General features: G+C 44.1%; 1 protein-coding gene across 3 annotated transcripts in view; it reads right to left on the bottom strand.

Annotated features, from left to right (window-relative positions):
• The window catches only part of cblb (Cbl proto-oncogene B, E3 ubiquitin protein ligase), a 48,776-nt gene that overhangs the window by 17,300 nt on the left and 7,485 nt on the right, over nucleotides 1-23,991 (bottom strand). For all 3 annotated transcript variants that reach the window (XM_076274184.1, XM_076274185.1, XM_076274186.1), the window contains exons 4-6: nucleotides 8,148-8,294; nucleotides 2,615-2,771; nucleotides 1,412-1,533 (exon numbers count right to left, since the gene is read on the bottom strand). In XM_076274184.1, coding sequence (XP_076130299.1) covers nucleotides 1,412-1,533; nucleotides 2,615-2,771; nucleotides 8,148-8,294 — 426 coding nt within the window. The remainder of the gene's footprint in view (nucleotides 1-1,411; nucleotides 1,534-2,614; nucleotides 2,772-8,147; nucleotides 8,295-23,991) is intronic.

Here is a 23,991-nt window from a genome sequence, read left to right as displayed (position 1 = left end):
TGTCCTGATCCCAGCACAGCTTTAACAAAGGCCTTTCATCTTAATCTATAATGTATTTATTTTGGGCTCTGCTATTCATTTGGTCGTTAGCGAAGCAAACAACGGTCTCTCGAGAGAGAGAGACTGATTTGAAAAGGGAAGCTGGCTGTCAGTCGCGCTGCTAATACCGTCTCAGCGTAATTAAAATCGCCACAGCTCATTATATTTCCACTCCATGGCGCAGCTTGGGCTGAGAAGAAGGCGGCATGCTTCCCCCTCCGCAGAGGATGTGCGTGTGATGGCGAGCGCTAATAAGCAGAGCACATGGTAGCCACGGGGCGCTGCTGCCTCCCGGGGAGCCTCTCTCCACTTTAGCGAGCGCTGACACTAAAACCACATGCACATGTGACGAGCCCATAATGACTGGGACAGCAGCAGCTAGCCTGCGCACAGAGCTCTCCTGACAACGCCTTCTGACGGTTGTCCGTGTGTCTGTGTGTGTGTGTGTGTGTGAGTGAGTGTGTGTGAGTGAAAGTGTGTGTGTGTGCGTGTGTGTGTGTGTGTGTGTGTGTGTGTGTGTGTGTGTGGAAATAGGGAGTGAGAGACAGGAGTGAAAGAGAAAGTGATGGTACGAGACAGAGACCTGGACAGACGGGGAGACAGCAGACAGCCCCGCAGATGCAGGCGGAGCAGAGACAGGCAGACAGACATGCTGTGCTTCACCTCACCCCCCGAGTGCTCCACAGCTGCCTTCTCCCCTGTTCAGGAGATTGGTATTTGCATGCAATGATTCAGAGGAGGAACTGGGCCGACCACCCACTGTCCTTCTGTTTCCTCTTGTTTGTTTTAGTCACATCGCCTTCTGACGCTGAGCAAAGCTAATCACTGCTTCAAGAAAAAAAAAAAAAAAAAAAAGCAAATCGCCTGGAGACACATCCTTTGGAGAAATACCAGCTCCTGCTACAATCAGACAAGGAGAACATTTTTCAATTCCAGCTGACTCTCTCATTGCCCTCCAATTTCCCAGCACTATTACACAACACTAAATTGCATCCGACTGTGAAAGCAGCTCTATCTCTGGGGCTGAACAGTGACTGTGTCCAGCAGTCCTCTTGTGAGTGTAACCAACTTATCTTGAGATGCTGAATTTATTTCCCCATAGTGCCTGCGTTGCCGTTGGCTCCTCTGGAAAAAAGGCAACACTGTCTCAGGAAGAGCCTCGGTTTCACCCCACCAGGATGTCTGCACACCTCTGACCTCCCTCTAATTAGCTGGCCGGGCGGCTCCACCCACGCGTGGCAACAGCAGCCCGAGGAACCCAGCTGCCACGCGGAGATGGCAGATGGCACGTCTCTTACCTCGGCCTTATTAAACGCACCAGGCCGTGCACGCGCCAACACGACGCCGCCCCTAAGGTGGCAAGACGACATACCTGCCAGGCTTGTTGATGTACTTCTGCAGACGGGCCTTCACCTCGTCGTAGGTCAGGAAGGCCATGTAGCCCGGGTGCGTCACAGCCAGGAAGTTCCAGTTCCTCAAGATAGAGCCCCACGGCTGCAAGACAAAAGGATGATTTGTAAAAACGAGTGAATGTCTGACTTACTGTGCTAAAGCAAAGCACTTTTAACTCCACTAAAGCAAACAAAACGCAAACGCTCTCTCTGAACATGGCAGAACAATAGTGAGAATGTTGCAGACAAAGAGGTTGAGTTTCACTTTCTATTCTCGTCCACCAGATGGGATGCTGCAGGTATTTTGATACTCTCCATGAGTCTGCCAAGGCCAAAGGGCTGCACCAGTGGCACTACTACAGAGGCAACTGCTTTACCGTGGACGTCCTCCACTACAGTGAAGGGTACTGAGGCATGTCTGCTTATGATCCTGTTAGACTTATGTGGAATGGTGATGAGGCAGCAGCAGCTTCCGTAGGGAATGCCCACAGCATGTGACTCATCTGGGGTCCGCTGGGATTAAGCACGGCTTACCACCCATACCAAATGAGTGAGCGGTGACGAGGGTGAGGGTGAGGTGCTGACTGGAGAGGGGCTTGTCCGTTTAAGGAGCAGGAGCTGGATTAGTTCATGAGCACCGTTGTGTGGGAGCCAGTGAGAGAGATTCCCTGCCTGAAGCCACAACCACCACCCCCCCCACCAGCCCCACTCCCTCACTAATTCCACAGCAACGACGATGGACTGTGGGCTGCAGAGCAGAGGATCCGTGCTGGTGCATGCATGGTGAATTAACCACACTCATCCAGAGCATGGTGGCCCGCCACACACGTCACACTGGAGTTATGACATTACTAACAGGGCCTTTGAAGCTGCGTGGTGGCAGGGCTTTGCAGCGTGCGTGACACATACAGACTGTGTTCACTAGAAGCCACTAGAAGTTGTTGTTCACTGAGTGGGGGACCTCTGTGAGTGACAACAGCCACCCACACTGGAAGGGAAAAAAGGTAATCCCCAGTTTCCCCAGTTTCACTTTTCATGCCACTAAATGACTGTTGATTTGTCTCTTGACATTTTAGAAACAGCCCTGCTGTCTCTCTAGCTGTGTGCGTGGATAGACTCACGGAAACCACACAAAGAGAAAATATGCCGAAGCTCATTGGTTGAGCTGTGAGCTGTTACTCTACCTGAAACAGCCTGGTGAAGATGTCAAACTCAAAGACAGAGATATAGTCATTGCAGGTCAAGTCGATGGTGGATTTCAGGGCCATGGCTTCTAGTCCCGAGCTGATTGGATGTACTTCATGAAGGCACTGTCGAAACACTTTCCATGGCACAATTGTCCTGAAAAAGACAGAGGAAATTATTGAATAAGACAACTACCACAAGTGTTTGTTAGGAAGTGATCTCAGACACAAAGCGTTACATTCAGACACAAAGCTGGAAATAAGATTCCTTCTAACCATTGGTTTAGATTAGATTATTTCAGTCATACTATGTTGAAGAAGTTCCTTTTATAGGTGCTATCATATGTATCAGACAATATGAGATTACAAAGTGAAATGAATCATATGTCCTCCAGGAGGCACATGACATATCATATCAGAACAATTGTAGTCTGTTTTGCCACAAGTGCCATGTAAGAATGGACGGGAAACGTACAGGACATTGTTGGTGGAAAAGGTAAATAATATACATTTGTACATGTTGTAAGAATACATACATTGATGTGATGTACATTGATGTGATGTACATCATGTACATTGTGCGAGTCCATATTTCACTTCTAATTGTTAATACCACTGCAAAAATGTTTAAGAGATGTAACTTCTGGGAAGAGTATAGTTTGCCTGCATACTGTGATTAGTGAAACATAAATGGAATTCAGTAAAAGAGCATTGTAAAGACACAACTCAAAGAAAAGCTTCAGGACATACACTGATATATGTCTGTTACATTTACAGGAAACACTTGACTGTCTGATGAATCGAGGCATCACAAAATGGAAGATATGACATCTTCCTGAAAAAACAAGACTCGAAGAAGGTTCCACCCTCATGGTGAACTATGAGTGTCTCTTCATATAACCACATGCCTCAGCAGATGGAAAAACGACACCAACACTGACCTTCAAAAATCTGCCAGCAAAAACAGACTAATCAAAACTGTGAAAAAGAGAGAACGTCTGGAGGGTGGTGTGAAACCTTGACAGAAATGAGCAAAATCCTGGCTTCTGAGTGAGAAGGAAAGTGTGGAGGTGTTTCAAACAATATTGACTATTTAAAGCATTTTAGGAGGATTGCAAGACAATCTGATGTTTGGCCCTAAATGATCCAGTCCTGCTCAGCTGAGCAGAACAACCCAGCAGAATCAGGTCAGACTGCTGTGTGCACTGACATCATGGCCAACAGCACAAAACATTCTGTTTTAATATCACTGTATGATCACAGATTATCTCCCTTTCACAGGAAAGACACCATCTAGCACCTGGTAGCACCTAGCGGGCAGCTGGCATAGAAGAAGTAGTAGTGGTATGGCAGTAGTAGTGATTGATAGTCAACAAACTGGCATCCCTGTTTTAATTTCCTCTGTTGTACTAAGACTTCTGGTGTATAACAGATGTAAAGAGGAAAATAATGTAGATGTTTGGGAGAAAATGTAATGGAGAAAAAGTAGTACTGAGAAGTTTCAAACTATCAAGTAGCACTGCCAAAAACTTCTTTAGAAAATAAATGAAATGTTATGCTATTTAAAAAAGTAAATAAATAAATAATAATTCTTGTTAATACTACTCTTGTGTGAAATCAAGCCTCCATTCCATTAACACTCAAATATCAGGATTTACTGTATGATTAACACCCATTAAATGTTTAAGCACGGGCCTGAAAGCTGCAGCCATCATCTGCCGTAGGTGCCTTATCAACACATGCATTTCATTAAGGGTGGCAAATGGCACAGTGCGGCGCCTGAGAGGGACGGCCACATTCATTAGCACAGTGACCCTCTCCGTTCTGAATCTACGTTCCTTCACATCCATTTACTAAAGCACCGGTCCTGTAGCCACTCTTCTCTGAGGCCATTCGAAAAAGTCATACACCCCGACAACCCTGGTGCATGCAAGAGCCATATGCTAATATTTATGACATTAGTAGCAATCTAGCATTTTGTGTTCCAATGTTGTGAGTTGAGTTAGAGTGAACGGACAGTTTCCTGTTTCTTGTACAATGTTCCTGTTGAAAAAACGACTTTTGTATAATGTATAATGTATATGTAAGTGTATGATGCTAATACTACTGGATTAAAGTGTGATTGAGAGCTCAACTACAACAGCATAGACAGAAGACATACGTTATGGACATTTCCTGAAAAGTCAACTCTGATCGTGTCATTCCTAAGGGTGTCCAACGCAGACTGCTGATGAAGAATAGCTTCACCCTGGTGGGTGTGGGTCTCTGATGAGGTATGGAGGGGATAGGCAGGGGAAGAGGAGATGAGATTTAATTAGGCCGATTAAAATATTGAAGGCCTTAATGAGTGGAGGACTGCTTAATGGGCAGACAGTGTCTCTCACCACATACACAAACAGACAGCCTACAGGGCCTCCTGTCACAGCCAATTACAACATACCAGGAGCTCCCCACGGCCTTAGGAGGCGGCACTCAGAGCCACAGTCAGCAGTGTGCGACTGGTTGAGATAGAGGGAGGGAGAGAGAGAGAGAGAGAGAGAGAGAGAAAGCGTGTCTAAATGAGCTGGGGTTTAGAGCCAGGACTGAGCAGACAACAGGAGCCCCCCCCCCACACACACACACACACACACACACACACACACAGACACACACACACAAACACTACTGTTCTTTCCACTTACCCTCCAAATGTTGCTTATTGCAATTCATGGTACAAAGCATTCTAACCATGTTTCTGTCATCCCCCGGCAAATGAGAAAGGTTCCAGCCACACATACACACACACACACAAACACAGAGAGAGAGCGAGAAAGAGAAAGAGAGAGAGAGAGAGAGAGAGAGAGAGAGAGAGAGAGAGAGAGAGAGAGAGAGAGAGAGAGAGAGAGAGAGAGTAATGTACTACATAATGTACTACATAAGCTGCAGAGAAGAGTAGATACAAGGGGAGCATTGTAGATAGCAAGTAAATGCTTAAAATAGCCTTTTTAGACGGCTTTATCAACCCCTTGCTCTCGCTGTGATAAGACACAGCTCACCACTGGACATATGAGTCTGACTAGAGCACTCTGCCCTGGAATAACACTCCTCTCTTTAAGGAAGAAGAACAAATCTGACAGCTCAAGCTAGTAGCCTTCGGTGTTGCCGTTGGAAACTGCACTTACATTGGCTGATGATCATGAGCAGCATTTCAATGAGCATTTTTTTTTAAACAGAACTGTGTGTGTGCAGAGCTATTTAACTAAGAAAATTCTGTTCTGAGCGAGCGGCTTTTTTTAAAACACCACTTTATAAAATTGCGACTCCACTGAATGCTCTGTAATAATGTGAGAAGAAAGAACATCTCCATCTTTCATTTAACAAGTCCCCCTCCTCCAGTTAGAGAGCCGACCATTTATTTTATTTCTTCCTTTGGGTTTCACGGCTTGTTAGGCCTGACTGATAAACCATATGGCAATGAAAAACAGCACTACGTTTGAGGTCTAAAAGGTCAGCAATGCTGCTTGTGAGGCACAATGACAACAACTACAACATCAAACCACACACACAAACACACACAGACACGTGCTCACATACACAGACACACACACACACACACACACACACAAACAGCCATCCTCCCATGTTGCAGCCGATGGATGTGAAGTGGATGAGGCCACACCCATGGCCGTGGGCTGCAGCCCAGCAGGGAGTGTGGCTGGCTGTGATGAGAGAGGAGGACAAAGCACCGCTGCTCTAGTACTGTACCTGCACTCCAATGCACCAACACAAGAGTCATGGTGGAACAGCCAGTTGAACTAGGAGATTTTTGTGAAAAATTGTGAAATTTTTGTGAACTAGGAGATTTTTGTGAGATTTTGTGATTTTTGTGAATGCTAAATTAATGCTAAATTGTGATATTGTTCCTTTTCTCCATGAGAATCATACCATATTAGGTTGTTATTGCTCAAATTGCATCATCCCTTCCAGACACTAATGTCAATGTTAGTGCAGCAACAGTGACACTGAGTAAAACTCAAGTCTATATCAAAGCCAATTCAATTAGGTGCCGCCTCTCACTTCTCATAGTCTTCTTTAAACGTGGGAGTCAGTCTTCCCTGCTGACAGCGCATCAGCCCAAGAGGTCATGTCTCACAGTGGCACTGCATGTGCTGAGCAGCACATCATCTTCCTTGCCATGTCTGTGTCTAGAGGACAACCCCGGGGCCGGCGTTTGAGCTTTCTGATGTCAAAAGGAAAAAGCTGCTCTCCATCCAGGGTATCAGTGGCAGACACTTCCTCTCTGCAGAGCGGGAAGCTGGGCTTCATAATAATCTATAATATATCACTGCAGTAACCGGATATATGCAGGAGACTGGCGCTCTGCTCTTTGTGCTCTCTTCCCCTCAGAAAGCCAGTCTATTGGGGGCTGTCCCGTTTCCAGCCTCGACAGAGCCCACTTGAAAGGTCTGGTAATGGGTGAGCGGCACAGCCGAACACACAGCAGTCAATGGTACTGTTAATCAGATTACGATTACGATTACGATTGATCCACGCTCAGACCCCGGAGAAGGGCCATGTTCGCATTGTGTTTAAAGTGAATGTGAACATCATGTAAAGTGACTGCTTTTGGTTAAGTCAGAGCCCTCAAGTAAATTTCCCTCCAGGGCACACAGAGGTAAGCCTTCATCATCATCCAATCACATCCATGGACCAGAATGTGTCTCATGCATTCTTTGTTATGTGGTTGGCTGTAGGTGTGAGGGAGGGAGACTGTGGGGAGGCAAACTATGGGCCCTAAGGGCAGCTGAACAGAGAGAGAGAGAGAGAGAGAGAGAGAGAGAGAGAGAGAGAGCAGCATACATGTTGAGACCAGTCTGCAAGCTAAGGAGGGAGGGGGAGAGGGTTAGCAGCCTGATGCAGGCCTTCAGCATAACACTTATCAGCCAGCCTGCAGCAGTCAGGGCCTTGGCTTACCTTATCCACGCCTCACACGCATCGCAAACAACACGCTCGCTTAGCAGGAGTTCCTCACAGCAAACTAACTGGACAGCTGTATGCAAAGCAGCCAGATAACCTTTACTCTTTACAAACACAACTCTGCAGCCATGCATGACTGACTCAGCTGTGGCTAAAAGAGGCCAACTGCTGCTGACTAAAAGAAGGTACAGTATATTAACAGAACGCATAAATGGAACAAGCGATTCAGTGAAACGTCTCAAAGAGCTCCAAGAACTAACTGCTCGGTTGCATATTCCATAACCTCGATTAGTCAACAAACATACTCAGATTATTAAACAGGTTTGTTTGATTGGTTTGTTTAAGAATTATACATTTATATCACAACATTTACATTTACTCATTTAGTAGATGCTTTTATCCAAGGTCACATTCAAGCTTTATTGCATAGGAGACCCTAGGTAACAACAGATACTGTGTTACACGAGACCACCAGAGGATGACAGTGCCAAAATGTACGTACCAGTCAAAGTGTAGTCGAAGGAGATAGTAGTAGAAATATTAATCAGAAAGATATATGAATGGAGATTTCACTTACTTTTCTCCAAAAAACCTCTTCCAGAATTCTGCAGCATCTGCCTTGGTGATGCGGAAGGTGTCACCCTGGAACTGGCCACCGGGAAAGATGGCCTTGATCTCAGCCAACATGTGGCTGAAGATCAGAGACAGTTTAGTGAGGTTTCTCCTGCAAGAGACAGGGGGAGAAAGAGGCAAGGTCACTGCACTGATCCAAACCTGCTATCTTTATTAACAATACTACAGTACATGGTCACTTGATATTCAGTACACACAAGCAGCACACACACACATATATTCATCAAATGCACGCACTGATAAACCTATTCAGGGAGGAAACAGATACATATCTGCATTCTCAATTCAGCTCAGAGTTCTGTGTCCTTGAGCATTTTTGGAAGTTAATGTGGTTCCCTTGATTCCCATTAAAACAGCCTGTAGATTATGTTCACAATCTGACACACATTCTGGAGGGGACTGTGTAAAAACATTATAAATGTTCTTCACAGTGTGAGTGGGAGTTTGATAATAAATGGCAGTGTCTCTGAGCATCTGTTGCACAATAATACACACACACACACACACACAGATTGGATAGAATATTAATACAAATGGGAGTTTGAGAATACATATGGGACTCTCAGAACACAACACAAGTGTTTCAGTTCAATAAGGCCTTTGGTGATCTCACCACAGGCTGTTGGGCCACAAAAGTCCAGGGGAATCTTGGAGGAGAACTTCACAATGAGCCGCTAGGGGAAACGGGTAAGCAGGACACGAGAGACTCCTGCCGTACGCTAAAGACTTCAGCACAAAAGCCTTTGGACAGCAGTATCCTGGTGGCACACAATTGGAGCTGGCGCGCCTCTCCCTCCCTCAGGTGTGCTCCAGAGAGGGGGCAGCGAGAGAAGGCCGTCTGCTTTGCGCTGATAAAACGCTTCCTCACAAGGGTTCACAGCTCAAGCACACTCACCACACTAACAACGCTCGACACCCCGCTCTCATAACTCTAATTTCCGACAAGCAATCAAACCACAGAAGCCTCGGTGACATTTCCAGAGCAAATACCGAATAACATCTCAAGGATTGAGGAGAGATTTGGGCTGGCGATGAAATGATAAAGTTCAGCAAAAGAAAACTACTTCAGTTGGAATTCATCAACACATTTAATCTAAATTTGAACAAAAGATAAGAGAACATGACCGAGATGTGACTGTCTCAAGGACCAAACAAGCAGCAAGCCAAGCAGTGAAGCTGTGAGACTTTCACAGAGGTGGTTTTAAAAACAGCAGATGCAACACACAAATCCACACAATATGCAAATTCAGTGGCACTTCTAGGTATTAAATGTTCTATGAGAACGTACTGAACAACACCACTGAACACTACAGTCACCAACATAGTCTTTGTGGTAAACAAACTTATCTCTGAGATTATAGTGCAAGCTGCTCAGTCCTGAACTACGGTGGAACACAAATGCTAAGCGTTCAGTCTCTTCATGTTTTCAGGACATTAAGTACCATTGCGCCTGCATTGCAACATTTCTTCTGAGATTTCAGTGCCGCAGTGAAGCATCAAAGTTCTTTTGGATCTCACTGTTCTGAGGGGAGGGAAGTGTCAGAGGTCAGAAATTAAAACTGCTACTCTGTTCACATTTCAATGCCAAAATCAAAACGCAGACACATTTTCCCACAGCACATTCCTGTGGAGGTTCTACAAGACAAGCCAAGTCAGCTTATGGAATGTCTTCTGGCCTTCTTTTTACCAAACGACTGGTTGATTACAACATGAAAAATGAATCCAATACAGAAACAAGATGTGAGTTTGTTGGCAAGAAGGAGGGGGGTGGGGGGGGGGGGCAAATACACCAGCAAAGCATTCATGAAATAAACACAATCACTTAGTCACAGTCACACTTTTCATGAGCAATATCACAAGTACACTGAAAACACCGTTCGAGAGGGAACAAAGTCGTTAAGCTAAGAAGGATTTGCAAAGAATTAAAACATGTTTGTTCTGGAATCTAAGCATGCATATAGAAGTCTGGGAGAATGCAAGGCTTTCCCAGAGACGCTGGTTTTGAGCCCTCACCTGTGACACTGACAAGCACGCTCTAATATCTGGAAATGTTCACGACTATGAGCCTCGTAAACAAGGTTCAAGAGGAAGAGGGCAATAAAGTGCTCAGTCAGAGAAAACACAGAGTGGGTGAAAGCTTTGAAGACTGAGAATGAGAGTTAATCTCACTACAGAGGTTTGTCCTCAGGTATAAAAACTGAATTTTATTCCCAAGCATTTAGCCCAACAGGCATATAACTTATGTAAATTCCCAGGCTGCTTAGCATCTGTGTGTGGTTGGGCTCTCTGTTTATCCACTCCTCTAGTAAATCAGCTTACTGTTCCACAGGTAGGATTCCATGGATCCTGTAGAGGTGGGCAAACTACGGCCCGCGGGCTGGATCCGGCCCGCCACACACTTTGATCCGGCCCGCCGAGCATTCAATTAGGTTATCATAGGCTGCTCGCTATTTTTTTCCTGCGAAAATGTCTTTGTGGTTAGCTTTACTGCAAACTGCTTTTCACTCTTAGAACATTTACAATGTCAACGTCAAAACAGCATGTTAAGGATGATACTTTTTGTGTCCTTTCTCTATCTCCATTGCAGCAGATCTAACTTGAACATTATGCTAATTTAATTGGGAACGCGTCTGAGCGCGCACAAGAGGGAGAGAGAGAGCGGCAGGTTTCAGCTGGCTTGTTGATAATTGATATCTCCTTTTTAATATACTGTAAGAAACTTTTAAAAGGAAATCATGAAGGCAACAGTAGTTCCCAATAGTTCCAATTTATAAACTGTGAGAGGGCACAGCCGGCACAGCACTAGCCATAGGCTATATTTGAATGGACATTTTCAACATGCATCCCCCAGCACACTTTGTAAAACCTTTTCAAGCACATAATGATGAGGTTAGGTGATTTGCCCCGATCTACACTCATGCCCCAAAAGGCTTGTAGATAAGAATGTCTAGGCAAAGCATGAGATGCAACATACTGTTCTGCACACGTGGGGGAAAAGTTGTTAGCCAAAGTGGTCGGTGTTATCAAAGGTCACTGATCTTTGGTTACTCTTCCTGTCTCTAATGCAACCTACACAAAGCCCACGACGACCTTCAAAAAGCTCACACCGTTTTCTAAGGCCACTTGGGCCACAAGAAGTGCTGCTGAGACAGTGGAGCGTGGACCAAGCAGGGCTGCAGAACTTCTCTATTCTTGTTCGGCTTAGCACTGCTATTCTGACTGGTCAGACCAGGTGAAAAGGGGAAGGAATACTGGCGACTTAGTCAGTCACAAGGGGGTTGCAGCCCTGAGGTCAGCACACAACTCACACAGGGTCACTTCCATGCAAACCAGCATGAGGAAGGCAAAGGTCAAGTGTGCACAGCAAAAGGTCAGCTCTTACAAAGCTTGCACTTCATGGTCGGTCATGTGCTCAAGTGAGGCAAGAGCTCCACAATAATCTTGTGAAAGGCTCACAGCAACCTAACCAAACAAACTCACACTTCTGATAAGTCTCTCTATTACCCTGTGTTGTGCATTTATCAACCACTATTTACATGAGACTGACACACACTGTAAAGCCTTCCCATACATTCCTCACAGCTAGCAGCATAAGCAGCTTCTTCTCGGAGAGAGCCATATTTGCAGTGTGGGAGTCAGAACAACGACCATCTGAGGCAAAAGCCACCCCAACATGATGAAATTAAATGAAGGATGGGGGGGAATAGGTGTTTTGAGGGGATATACCAAACAATTACCCCCAACCATACAGACATTTACCAACCACTACAAGCCTGAAGCATGAAGCCTACAAGCCAGAATGTACCTATTGTGCTGCATAGGAAGCTCTTGACTCATACCAGATTAAACTGCAGGCTGATAAGGTTTTCAAAGTCTCATAGAAAATGGAGTGGACACTGTTATGTTGCAAGAAGAAAGGAACTGCCTTTCTCTTCACCATCTCCAACATTCAACTAACTAGCTTTTAGTTTCCTCGTGACGTTCCAAGATAGCAAACTAATGTTTACATGCAGAAACACTGAAACATACATACATAAACATACATGCTCATACATGCTCAGCTCACACCCACACAAACTGACTAGCACGTTGCCTAGCACATTGCTGCCCTTGCCCGTGCTGCTGTGAGGCGACAGGCTGCCTGAGGTGGGGTGGACTCTGGTGCTCTGATGCTGTCCTGTTTGTCCGGAAATGAGGGCAGTGTGTGTGTGTGTGTGTGTGTGTGTGTGTGTGTTAGTACCACATACATGAAACCATAAATAGCACCCCCGCCTCACCCTGCCTCTCTCTCTCATCCCAGATGCCATTGATCTCTGTGAGAAAAAAGGATCAATATGCTAGCATGCTATTGGTGGCTTTACAAATGGATCAATATGCTAGCATGCTATTGGTGGCTTTACAAATGAAGTGGCACTTTCACAGCTGTGCTCCATAAAGGAAAGAGAAGAAAACAAAACAACTTTAATCTTATGCAACAATCTCATGCAAGAATCACTGAGAAACTAAAATGAATTTCACAACACAATACACATTTGCAACTACATAGATAAATAAAGCATAATAGGGTATTGAATTGGATAATATAACCACGGATGACAACAGATTGTTATTTTGAATGACTTAATATATAGTTGCCAAAAAGGGAGATCTTGGTGGCAGTGCCCATCAGCCAAAGCTAGTTTAGAGGGTGCAATATTGATCAAATTGGCAGCCTGGCTCTTTAGTGCACAGCCTGAAGGGACGACCAGAACGTGGCCGTAAACACTGATGCACAACATTACTAGTTATCTGACCAAGTATTTCATGCATTAAGGATGTCAAAAGAGGAAGGAAAATGAGTATGCACTTCTAATCTTTAGGCGATGTTGTGTGAAAAGTGTGTGCATCATAAACTGGTTGCCTTTACCCCTTTGAGGAAGAAAACAGCCTCACACCTGTGGTTCTGGGACTAGAATAACTGTTGTGTGTCTGTTTTAAGGCTGTCTGAATAGCTCTTTACGACTGCAACCAGGCAACCAACGAAACGCAGTCCTCTACCTGATTAAATTTCAGTAACTACTGATGTGAGCTAATTATGTTCATATTAGCTCCAGTCATGGTTAGCTAACGAGTCATTTAAATCTGAATAAAAAATATACACTTCATTACAGACAATTCTCTTGCAAAAATCTTTGCAGCTAGGTCAAAAATAAGAGTCACGCTAATTATATCCTTATGATGTTTTCCAACTTATGAAAAGGCTACTCAAACAACAGTCACCTTCAGAAACATGAGTCTCCAACTTTCAAATTTTGAAAATGTCAGCTGAAGACACTGACATACTTGGACTAGGTTTTCCACTGGTTCCGGCGATCACACTGGATTTGATACTCCCCAAGCAGCAACATTTAATCACAACAGCATCATTCCAACCTTTACTAGATCTGATGAAGGTCAGTGATCTGGAACGTTTTTGTGCTTTTCTTTTTCTTCCCTTGTGCGTTAGGGTGAAAGGGTATAGGAGGGAGAGTATTACTCTGTGAGAACACAAACGAAAGGATGTCCAAAAGCTGGCGCAGATGTCAAAAGTGTACTGGCACCACTTTCAGAGACTGCAGGGGTGTATATGTCAGCTCCACTCTGTACGGCTGTCTGATACAGTACACCAGACACTGATCCCCTGTGAATGGACAGCAGGGCTGAGCAGAAGCCTGAGTGACTGTCAGACGGTGACCTACTCTACTCTGATGAAGCATTTAGCACTATGTTGCAGATGATGGGAGATCAAGGTTTGCTTCCCATAGGTACATGAATGAACATATGTGGGGTGGTAGTAGCGTAGTGGTTAAGGAGCTAGGCTAGCATGCAGTAGCCTGAAAAGTTGTGGGTTCAATTCCCGGCTTCCACCGTTGTACCCTTGAGCAAGGCCTTGTAATTGAATAGACATAAGTCTTTTTGGATGAAAAGTGTCTGCTAAATGAATACATAAGCTCTGGCCAAAACTCTTCTGCCCATCATTTGGTCCAACAGTCTCAATGGACAGATATCTGGTCAAATTAGGGTTTGTTCTTCATACCATCTTGTTCTGCACACTGTGTAAATTACGTGGTTTGATATTCATGCAACAGCCGTGTGAAATTCTGTGGCTGCTGGGAGTCTTTATCTGAACAGTTTGATGGAATTGTCCCCTCCCTCATAAAGATGATTTGATTAGATACAGAGGAGGATGCAAATGAAATGTGCTGTGTCAACTTGTCAGAGGAGTTGGTCTGATGCTCAAGAATTTGCAAAAATACATTCATGCATAAAGAAAATGTAAATGTTAAACATGCGCACAACATTTAAATATGCTTACATAAAATGTACACTTAATCACACAAAAACATCACCAGTACACATGTAAAATGTAGAAATATCTTCTCAATCCAAATTCCATTTTGCACCAACAACATGGATCTCGATGTAGCAGAATTTAATTAATTTCCAACAAATTAGAAATTAAAGTTTTTAAAAGAAGTTCTCCATTACAAATATAAATACAGTCTGACATGAGAGATATATGTATGTGGATAGATTTAATTCCACTATCTTTTCTCCAGCATGCTTTTTTAGGAATATACAATCTGAGGAATAAATCATCTTTGATATGTATTAGTGTAAGGCCCAAAAGCACATCATCATTTTAAATTATACACAAATTGTATAAATGTTTCCACTATTTGCAAAGCTGTAAATTCATTAAGCAGACTGCAAAACATTAAGATATGGTATGATTATTTTTCTCTCACATTTTCACTACTGTAGGCCTATTCTGTCTCTTTCGCTCAGGCTCATTGTCATGCAGGCATGAAGAAGGGCACCAGAGAGATTGAGGCGTGACACCTGTGTGGATCAACGGCCTACAGTGACATTCTGCTGCACCTGTGGCGCCTGGCCTCGCCACACACTGCCTGGCTCGTGCATTATTCTCTTTCAGTTCACACTGGCCTACATTCACTTTCAAAGTGTCACTCAAAAACATAACTTAGTTAAATGTGCTACATGCTGTCTTGCGTGGCTCAGCTGTCATTTTCGATTAAATACCACCCACATAAAAAAAAGAAGAATTATAGCAGATCAAAAGAAAACAAGATGGAACCCTGAACCCTCATTTGAACACACAGTATCCCTCACGGTGGAAAAGAAAAGGACAAGAATGTGAAGAAGACATCTGATCTGGACGACAACAAAGAGGAGAAGGAGACAGAGGTAATCAGCCCTGTGGCCACAGCCCTCCTCGTGCTATCTCTGGAGTATCAGGACGCATTATCCCAAAGGGACAGCTGGATGACTCATCATTAAAACACCTGCCAGACTCCATCTCGACAGGACCGAGCCGAGGCATTAGCCAGGCTGATGCTGCCAATGTTAAGAGTGACCGCGGGATGCTAATGGTTTGCAGGGACCTGGTCAGGGCCATCACTCTAGATGAGATATCTATCTGGACCCCCCGTTGTGAACGAAGCCGCTAACGCGGCTGTTGCTGCCACCGCCAGCCACATGCCACAAACACACAGACCCACAGATACCCCCCGACTCCATACCAGCATTGCCATGAATTATTCAATCAATTGAAAATAATTTGCAGAAGGTTGAAAAACAACCCTATCCATTAGTGAAAGAGAGAGCGAGAGAGAGGGAGAGAGAGAGAGAGAAAGAGAGAAGGAGAGAGGGAGAGTGAACATGTTATTCAGCAGTTCATCTCTAGCAGCTCCTTGATGTGTTTGAGACTTTAATGAGGGGAGGAGCTTTGGTGGGAAATCACAGTACATGAGTTTATGCTTAAATCAATGTGGCCACATCCCTGTACACTTACTGAGATGCAGTCCAAAGCTGAAATTCAATGATATCAAATGAGCTCACTGCAAAACTAAAATAATATTAGTATTTGGAATATTACACCCAAAAGGCCAGGTAATGACAAAGGGGTCTGCCTTCAAAGTAACATCCTATAGTGAGGACATTCTAGATTAAATTCAGGATTGGACCAATTTGCTGCAGCATCCTCTAGTCACACTAACAATAAGCAAGACTCACGATCGAAATGCAAAATTGTCACATTTCAATCTGCCTCCTTCACAAAATGTACCCTCCAAATCAAGCGAGGTAAAGATGCTCTTAACACATTCAACACAATTAAGATAAGGTTTACACAGAAAAATACTAAAGTATCATAAACTACCCTGGAGCACTCCTTCTCTGAAAGAAATGTGTTGTGCTGGTAACACATAGAGTGTGAGCTTGGCGTTCACAGGAAAGGCTAATTGTGGAATCAGCACTCTGTTCCAGACTTGGGTAGAACTGAGAACCCATCTGTCACACAGGGCTTTGTTCTGCTCTTGGTAGCCTGCCTCACAACAACCCCTACACTTAAGAGCACCGCAAGGCTGCCTCCCACTCAACACAAGCAACCTAAACACGATCGTATCAGAAGTTCTAACAGGATAAGAAAAAAAACATGACTACAAGCTATAAAAAAGAAAAAATCTACTTGTGTGGTGTTGTGGTGTATCTGAGATGCAACACATGTGATGCTTTTTTATAGACAACTTTCAAAGAAAACAGCACAGGCAATGACAAAAAGAATTCAAATGTTGGCCTATAAGTAACCTCACTGACACACAGACCTCACATGCACACAGATCCCTGCACATAGCTCTGCTAAATGTAGTTGGTTTTGCACTGAGGTGAATATGAAGATGAAAAGATGTCTTGAAACTCATGCTTAGGCTACCATTGAAATGCTGTAAATATTCTGCTACTCGAAGAAGTCATTTAACATATTGCATTTGTGTGTGTGTGTGTGTGTGTGTGTGTGTTCAAGCATGTGCATTTAATGAGGCCTCATCTGTGCCAATCTGTGTGGTCACTGCTGTGTCATCAGGCCCCTGCCTGGTTAAATCCCACCTCACTGGAAGAAGGGGGCAGGGACAGGAAGGGGACAGGCAGGGAGTGACACATGTGTCCCCTAGTGTGCACACACACACACACACACACACACACACACACACACACACTCCACCCAACTCCCCCATCTCATCTCAGCTCCCCTGTGACAACTCCCACCCATTGCATTTGGCCTCAAGAGAGCAGCTGGGACAGGGCAGTCTGCGTCCTCATTTAAATGTCCTCTCCAGGAGCGGGCACCGTGCCCTGGCCTCTCTGCAGTGCACACCGCCACACACACACACCGCCACACACACACACACACACACACAACACACACACACACACCACACACACGCAGATTCGGTCACAGAAGATATGCAACGCCCCTGTGTCTGCTGGCTGGAGTCTCCAAGAAGGAGGATTTGTCAATTAATTTGAATACATTTCAGGATGATTTTTTTGGTCAAATGAAATCAAGCTTGTGGACGATTTTAAGCAGCACAAAAAGAAGTGAATGAGGTACTAGAATCCGCTGCCATGTTTAATGAATAGGAGGGCAATTCACAATAATGGTAATTAGCTGTGAAATTAGCTGTTCTGTTCAATTTGTTGATGAAATACACTTCAAAAGGACATACTCAAATGGGAAATGGGGGGTATGTGCACAAACGTGCTAAGTGCGATGGGCAGGCCCCGTCAGCTGATTATAAAGAGAGATGGGGGTCCCTTCAGACAAGGGTGATGGATTCGGGGCCCATTCATTTCTTAATAAGGCTGAGCAGTGGCTAAATGTCATGAGCGCTCAGGATATAAGACAGCTTGATTAATGTAAGGCATAAACCTACAAACCTCCACAGCTATCACAACGACCCCGACAAAACAAACTGTGCGTTGCTTCACAGTTGGATACCTACTGGGGCTTTTAAAGCAGACCATTTCTCATAGTCTCATCTCCTCCTCTCATCCCCTCCCCACTCATGTGATGTTCACTGTTTAAATAACAAGACTCTGGACACAATATTTGGAGATTTATAAGCAAATCAACAGTAGGGAGTTTAATCTAGGGTATGTGCCTCTGTGTGTGGTCTTGTGTCGTGTGAGGCACTAATAAACAAACACACACAAACAACACACACACTCACACACCATCAGGGACAAACACTTTAAGGTCATCTCCCCACACATATCACCTACTGGCATCTACAAACCACCCACCTCTGCTTGCTGCGGCCCTTCACACATCTCCCCTGGCCAAGGCTGTAGCAGTCCCCACACCCCGCTAGACACTGGCTGTCAGTCTCACTCATGTGAGAGAACACTAGAAATACAGGCTCCAGCACTGATGTCACCCTGCATGACACTTATTGGATGATTTGATGAAACAAGCTTAATTCACCAGAGAACCAGCAGAGTGCTCCAAGCAAATGTCCTCATAAAAACTCCTCATGAAGAGAAAAATATCCAGGAGTTCAAAGTCTGAGACACTCAATTGCTTCACTTCAAGACAGCATGCAGTATCTGAGAGGGGAAGAGATGTGATTAATTCATTAAACTGTCCCCCCATGAAAAGCCTTGAACAAACACTGACATTTTAGTCATTCTGTAAAACTCAACTGGCTCGATGGCAACGCACTCCCATGCAGCAGTTCACAACTGAGCCGCTGAACCACAAACGGTCTTCAAAAGGGTCTCCCAGAGCCAGAAGATGAAAACGGAGCTAGCACGAGCACGGGCCCTCTACCTCCTGGGCAGCCTCTGGAGTTCTTGTCTTTGTTCTTCACAGTATGGTGGAGGATTCTCTTTTTATTAATGAAAATGCTGCTGTTTTGCTGCAGGTGTTCTCTACAAAATTCATCAAACAGGAAACACAAACCCCAGCTGCTGATATGATAGCATATGATATGTTGAAGCCAGCACAACGAACAGAAAGCGCTGTGAGCTTGAGGTGGTTGATGTTCTATTTCAGCACCATTTTACGAAACTACAGCCTGGTGTCACCTCAAGCAAACGTGTTCAACATCCCACCTTCTGTGTGAATAATCCACTTTCGGTGCTGATAGAGAATTGGTCATTAAACAGAATCTCCCCATGTTTAACCTCTTATAAATGACTGCAAGACATGCAAATAATAAAAACTAAATAAAAACATGCATGGACAGAGGGACCATTAATGCGTCTGTTTTGTTATGTGTGAACCATTGATCAATGGAGATCATGAAAAGGCTGAATGAGAAAACAGACAGAGCTCTCTAGAGTTGTGGAATGCACCAGACGCTCCTCCTTTGAGCTTAGCAGTAGCTCAGACTGCTTCAGCAATCGACTTCTGGGCTCAGGTGAAGTAAATTCAGCAAGCTGGGCAAATAGCAGTGATCCATCTGAGACAAGGCTGCCCCTCACTTTGTATTATTGTCAAAAAGCCATTGGCACACACACACACACACACACACACAGTGAAATTCAGGCCAAGTCACTGCTCAAGCCGCTACAGAGGCGAAAGAACACTGTGACTCACTCGGTGTGTTTGCTCTCTCATCAGGGCAAACTCAAACAAGGCCAGGACTGTGCAGGCGAGTGTGGCGCACATTAATTACACACTGCCGCTGGACTAACTGCTACTTTTCATTTCCATACCTAGCGGCCAGCAAGCCGCAGCATGGCGCACGGGGGAGGGAGGGATGACTCGGCCCGACTCTGAGGTGCAGCAGCTGCCTGCCTCATTAGGGCACTGGAGGACCAGTCTCACCCCGAGTAGTCATGTGGGGAAATGCATATGACACGCTTTTGTTCACGCCTTGAGATGTTACACATATAGCCTTGTGGTATCAGTCAACAGAGAGTGTATGAGAGCATATGACAGAATTCTTACAGTGGGCTAAAAACGTATCCTTTAGATTACTGAGGCTTGGGAGACTAAGTGGTGGATGCCCAAGTCTGTTTATATCATTAAGGCTCAACTCAACACAAAGTCAAGCTGCACAGTTCAAAGAGAGCACCTGTGCTGTTCAAAAGGAGCAGGAACTGATGCCCTCAATCCATTCTCTGCCTCTTGGCTTCACTTTAAAGCTGGGCAGACCTCACAAAATCAGTATATAGCAGGGCTCCATCAGATGCAGCATAGAAACCATTAAGTGTTAAGCATTAAGTATTAAGAACCTTTATAAAATATTATCTCCATCACAGGCAAATAGTCAAGGAAAACAATCAGTAGCATTTTTACAAGAGTGTGCTATTAATTCCTTCAATAAACTACCAAACAAACCACTGAACTACTTCAACAGTCTTATTGAAAATCAACTTAGCTCAATAGCTTTATACTATCTGACAACAGTTTCTGGTTAAGTATCTCTCTTCATGATCTCTTAAATCCATGTCCACATCTGATTGATATTGAACTGTTGCCATTGGCTGTAAAAGCAGTAATAGCACTGAGATCACTAAGTAAGAACTATGTAGTGGGTCAGGTCAGCTTGGCCACTCCTGTGTTAAAACAGCTGTGCCCAGCAGCACTGGACATGACTGCAGGACTCAGTCACATGGACCAGAGACTTCTCACAACTGGCCAACTTAAAAGGATGATGAATGAAAATCAAGACAAAATTATACATACAACAACAATGACGAATACAACATTAGTAATAATATATTTGTAACATAGTTATTTATACTGTACAGATTTCCATTTTTCATACTGCCATTTTATTATTCCTATCAAAACTCTCAGACAGATTAGGATAATGGGCTTAGCATTGAGACATGGACACTATGGGGAACACAGGTAAATCCTTTAAATCATTCAGTGCATCTAGAATATTCATCTGCCTCCCACAGGAGCAACAAAGGGTGCAGGACATAAGCCGGACCTGACAGAGCTGCATTCTTTGCTCTTTGATTATAAATGACATCATGAATATCTGGCAGAATGGCAATATTGGGCTCAAATTACCGGTGCCATTCAGCAAAACTGCACTGTACATATGATATCTGGTGTAATGGACAAGTTAGGCTCTATGGTGAACATGAGAGAACCCTGACGAACCCTGTGAACCTAACACCCCCCCCCCCCATCCACCCACACACACACACACACACACACACACTTGGGGGGGACACCCCTTCATTCCTCTGGACTGTGTCAGTGCTGCCACGCAACCTTACTCAGCCGGCGAGTGACTAACAGCTCCCTCCGTCCCACTCCATGCTTGCTCACTCACTCCCTCGACCAACCGGTGGCTGGCTGCCGTCGCTCCTCAGCACACCCTACCAGCCGGCTAGGGCCTATTTCCTCACCAGATGGCTGCAATTAGCGACACCTTTCATGTGAAATTGTTCACAAGAAAGACCAACATCTCAAGAGAGGCAAAACACACAGAGAACATCCAAAATTAACATTAACTTTGGGCTAATGTTAATTAAAATAGTCTTGCTGCCAATTATATTCATTCCCCTCCACTGCCCAGATATGGCTCTGTGTTTAATAAATACTGCAGCAAATACAATACTCAACATGAACTACACTCCAAATTTAGATGCAGTGACACATTAAGTTCATTACAAAATGTTCAGTTGAAGGAAAGGCACCTTTCTGTGCTTTCAATGGCTGATTACTGTCTCTAAAACGATTGTCTTTGTGAACCAATGTCGTGTACACCGTCCAATTTGCAATTTAATTTCAAAAGCACTTGAGAGGATATCCTCACAAAGACCTAAAATGGCTATTGACAATCACAATGCACCACTTGAAGAACACACATCACTTCCTGTGACACCTCAGCTTTTCCCAGGCTTTTTTTCAGACCTCTTCTCCTCATTACATTGAGAGAGGCCGTCTCCTGTACGCCTCCACAGTGTCCTGCCCCCTCTGCTTCTGTCTATCACAGTGCGATGAGTCAGCAGCCATGGTGTGTCCAGGGTGATTCCAGCCCTCAGACAGGACTGTATTCACTTTTGGGCAAGGAGGCCAGTGAGTGAGCATGTGAGCATTTGTGGACAGTGGGGGGTTTGGGAGTTCACCATGGGTGACTTATCTTACAGATCCTACAGTTTTTTTTCCCCTTTAATTTACCAATGACCCATCAGTCTTCCAATATACTATCCAGAGAACAGGAAACAGCTCAACCACAGACCAGAGATCCTTCCACACGTCATTCACAGACTATGGAAGCACAATGACCATTTGGCTGAAGGACACGGCCACAAGCATACTTCCTGCCATAAGCAGCAACATCCTCTCTGATAACATCACGGCTACCTCTATTAGACAGCTTAAAGATAACCACAAATGAAGCATGTCACAAAAAAAGGTCATCCTGTAAATTACGCAAAATGGTGCAAGCCAAAATGGTTGACATATTGGAGACAATCTTTGCAGTGGTACAGCTCAAAAATTGCAGACTAGTTGAAACACTTGAAAGAGTTATGGCTCTTGCTACTTTTAGTGGCTGGTCAGTGACAACAAACATCTATCTATCTATAAAGCAAGAAGCGTCTGTGTGTCTGTGTGTGTGTGTGTGTCTGTGGCACGCATATCTCGCTGACCGTTTGTCAGACTGATTACAAACTTGGCAGGCGTCTTGCTACGGGCATGAGTAAGTGCACTGCCAAATTTGACGTTGTTTGAATAAGAAATGCAAAAGATATCGTTAAATTGCCTATATCGGTAAAAGAAGCACGCATTGGCTTTCGCCGCTAGCCACTCCCCCTCCCACACAGCATGTAGGACTGTAAGCTACCAGTGAGGATAGAAGCAGGGCTTTGGCAGAATTGGATCAGTGTAGGTTACACGGGAAAAAAATTAAGCGAGTGCAAGATAACTCCACGGATTTTGCAACAACACGCCAACATGCCAACACACACAGGTAGGCTATGCAGTGGCTCTTCAAAATTACGTAAAAAATGATTTGCAATAAGCGGACACTTCGAATAGCCCAGGCTACTTTGGACTGTCTTTAGACTTTGATTAAGCAAACGACAATTCCAACTGCAAGGTCCTAAATTGAAACGAGCGATAATGGTCCCGAATTAAAGAACGTCTCAAAATGCCACACATGCAAAGCATAACCAGCGACAAGCAACGAGTGGCAGACAGAGTGTGATGTCACTTATAGGCCACCAGAGACTGTTTTTGAGTCACACCGTTGCAAATTCCATATGATGCATCATTCCACAAAATTGTTTGTTTTCTCTATCATCAAGTTATTCAATAGGCTAAGCATATAGCCTTGACTCAAAACAGCTGTTAGGATTATGTCATTTTGAAAATGTCACATGCAGCCATGTTTAAATTCTGCTTACTTCACATGTATTATATTATTATATTATCTGTAGGCCTATTCATTATTGAATGCTTACCTGGAATTATGTTTTCCCCTATCATCCTATTTTTAAAGCAGGCCTACCTGCAGGCATGTAACTGGGCTACAGGAATAGCATGTTTGAACGGGCACTGCACTAGTACTTACTAATGCTAATCTGCTGATGTTTAAATATATCACCATCTGACATCATGACCAAGAAGTTTTCACATTTTCTGCAAAACAAGCGAGAACACATAGCTAGCTATTCAGGAAATCAGGATAATGATGAAAACTGTAGAAAAGGTTTCAAGTTCTCACTATTAGGCTGTTATCTCACCACTGATGATACTGTTACTAAGAAACTGTTATTATTCCAGTTATTTAAACTGGTATTTTCTAGTATACATATGATGTGTGTACTACAGATCAATTCAGCGTCAGCTTTTTCAACTGTTCAGATAAAAAAAAAAAATAACAAAAGATGGAATTAAAATGGTGTTATGTAAAAAATAACATGAACCTTACATACATTTCAGAGTTCAAATCAAATCAGCAAATTCAGTAACACAAGCTGCTATTCCATTTAAA

The sequence above is a fragment of the Alosa pseudoharengus genome, unplaced genomic scaffold, assembly GCF_046254945.1.
Source record: "Alosa pseudoharengus isolate Yale_2024_CS ecotype anadromous, Long Island Sound unplaced genomic scaffold, YU_APseudo_1.1 YU_APseudo_1.1_scf_8, whole genome shotgun sequence".
Classification (NCBI taxonomy): domain Eukaryota; kingdom Metazoa; phylum Chordata; class Actinopteri; order Clupeiformes; family Clupeidae; genus Alosa; species Alosa pseudoharengus.
Note: the sequence above shows the minus strand (reverse complement) of the source record. Positions and strands in the feature narration are given on the sequence as shown.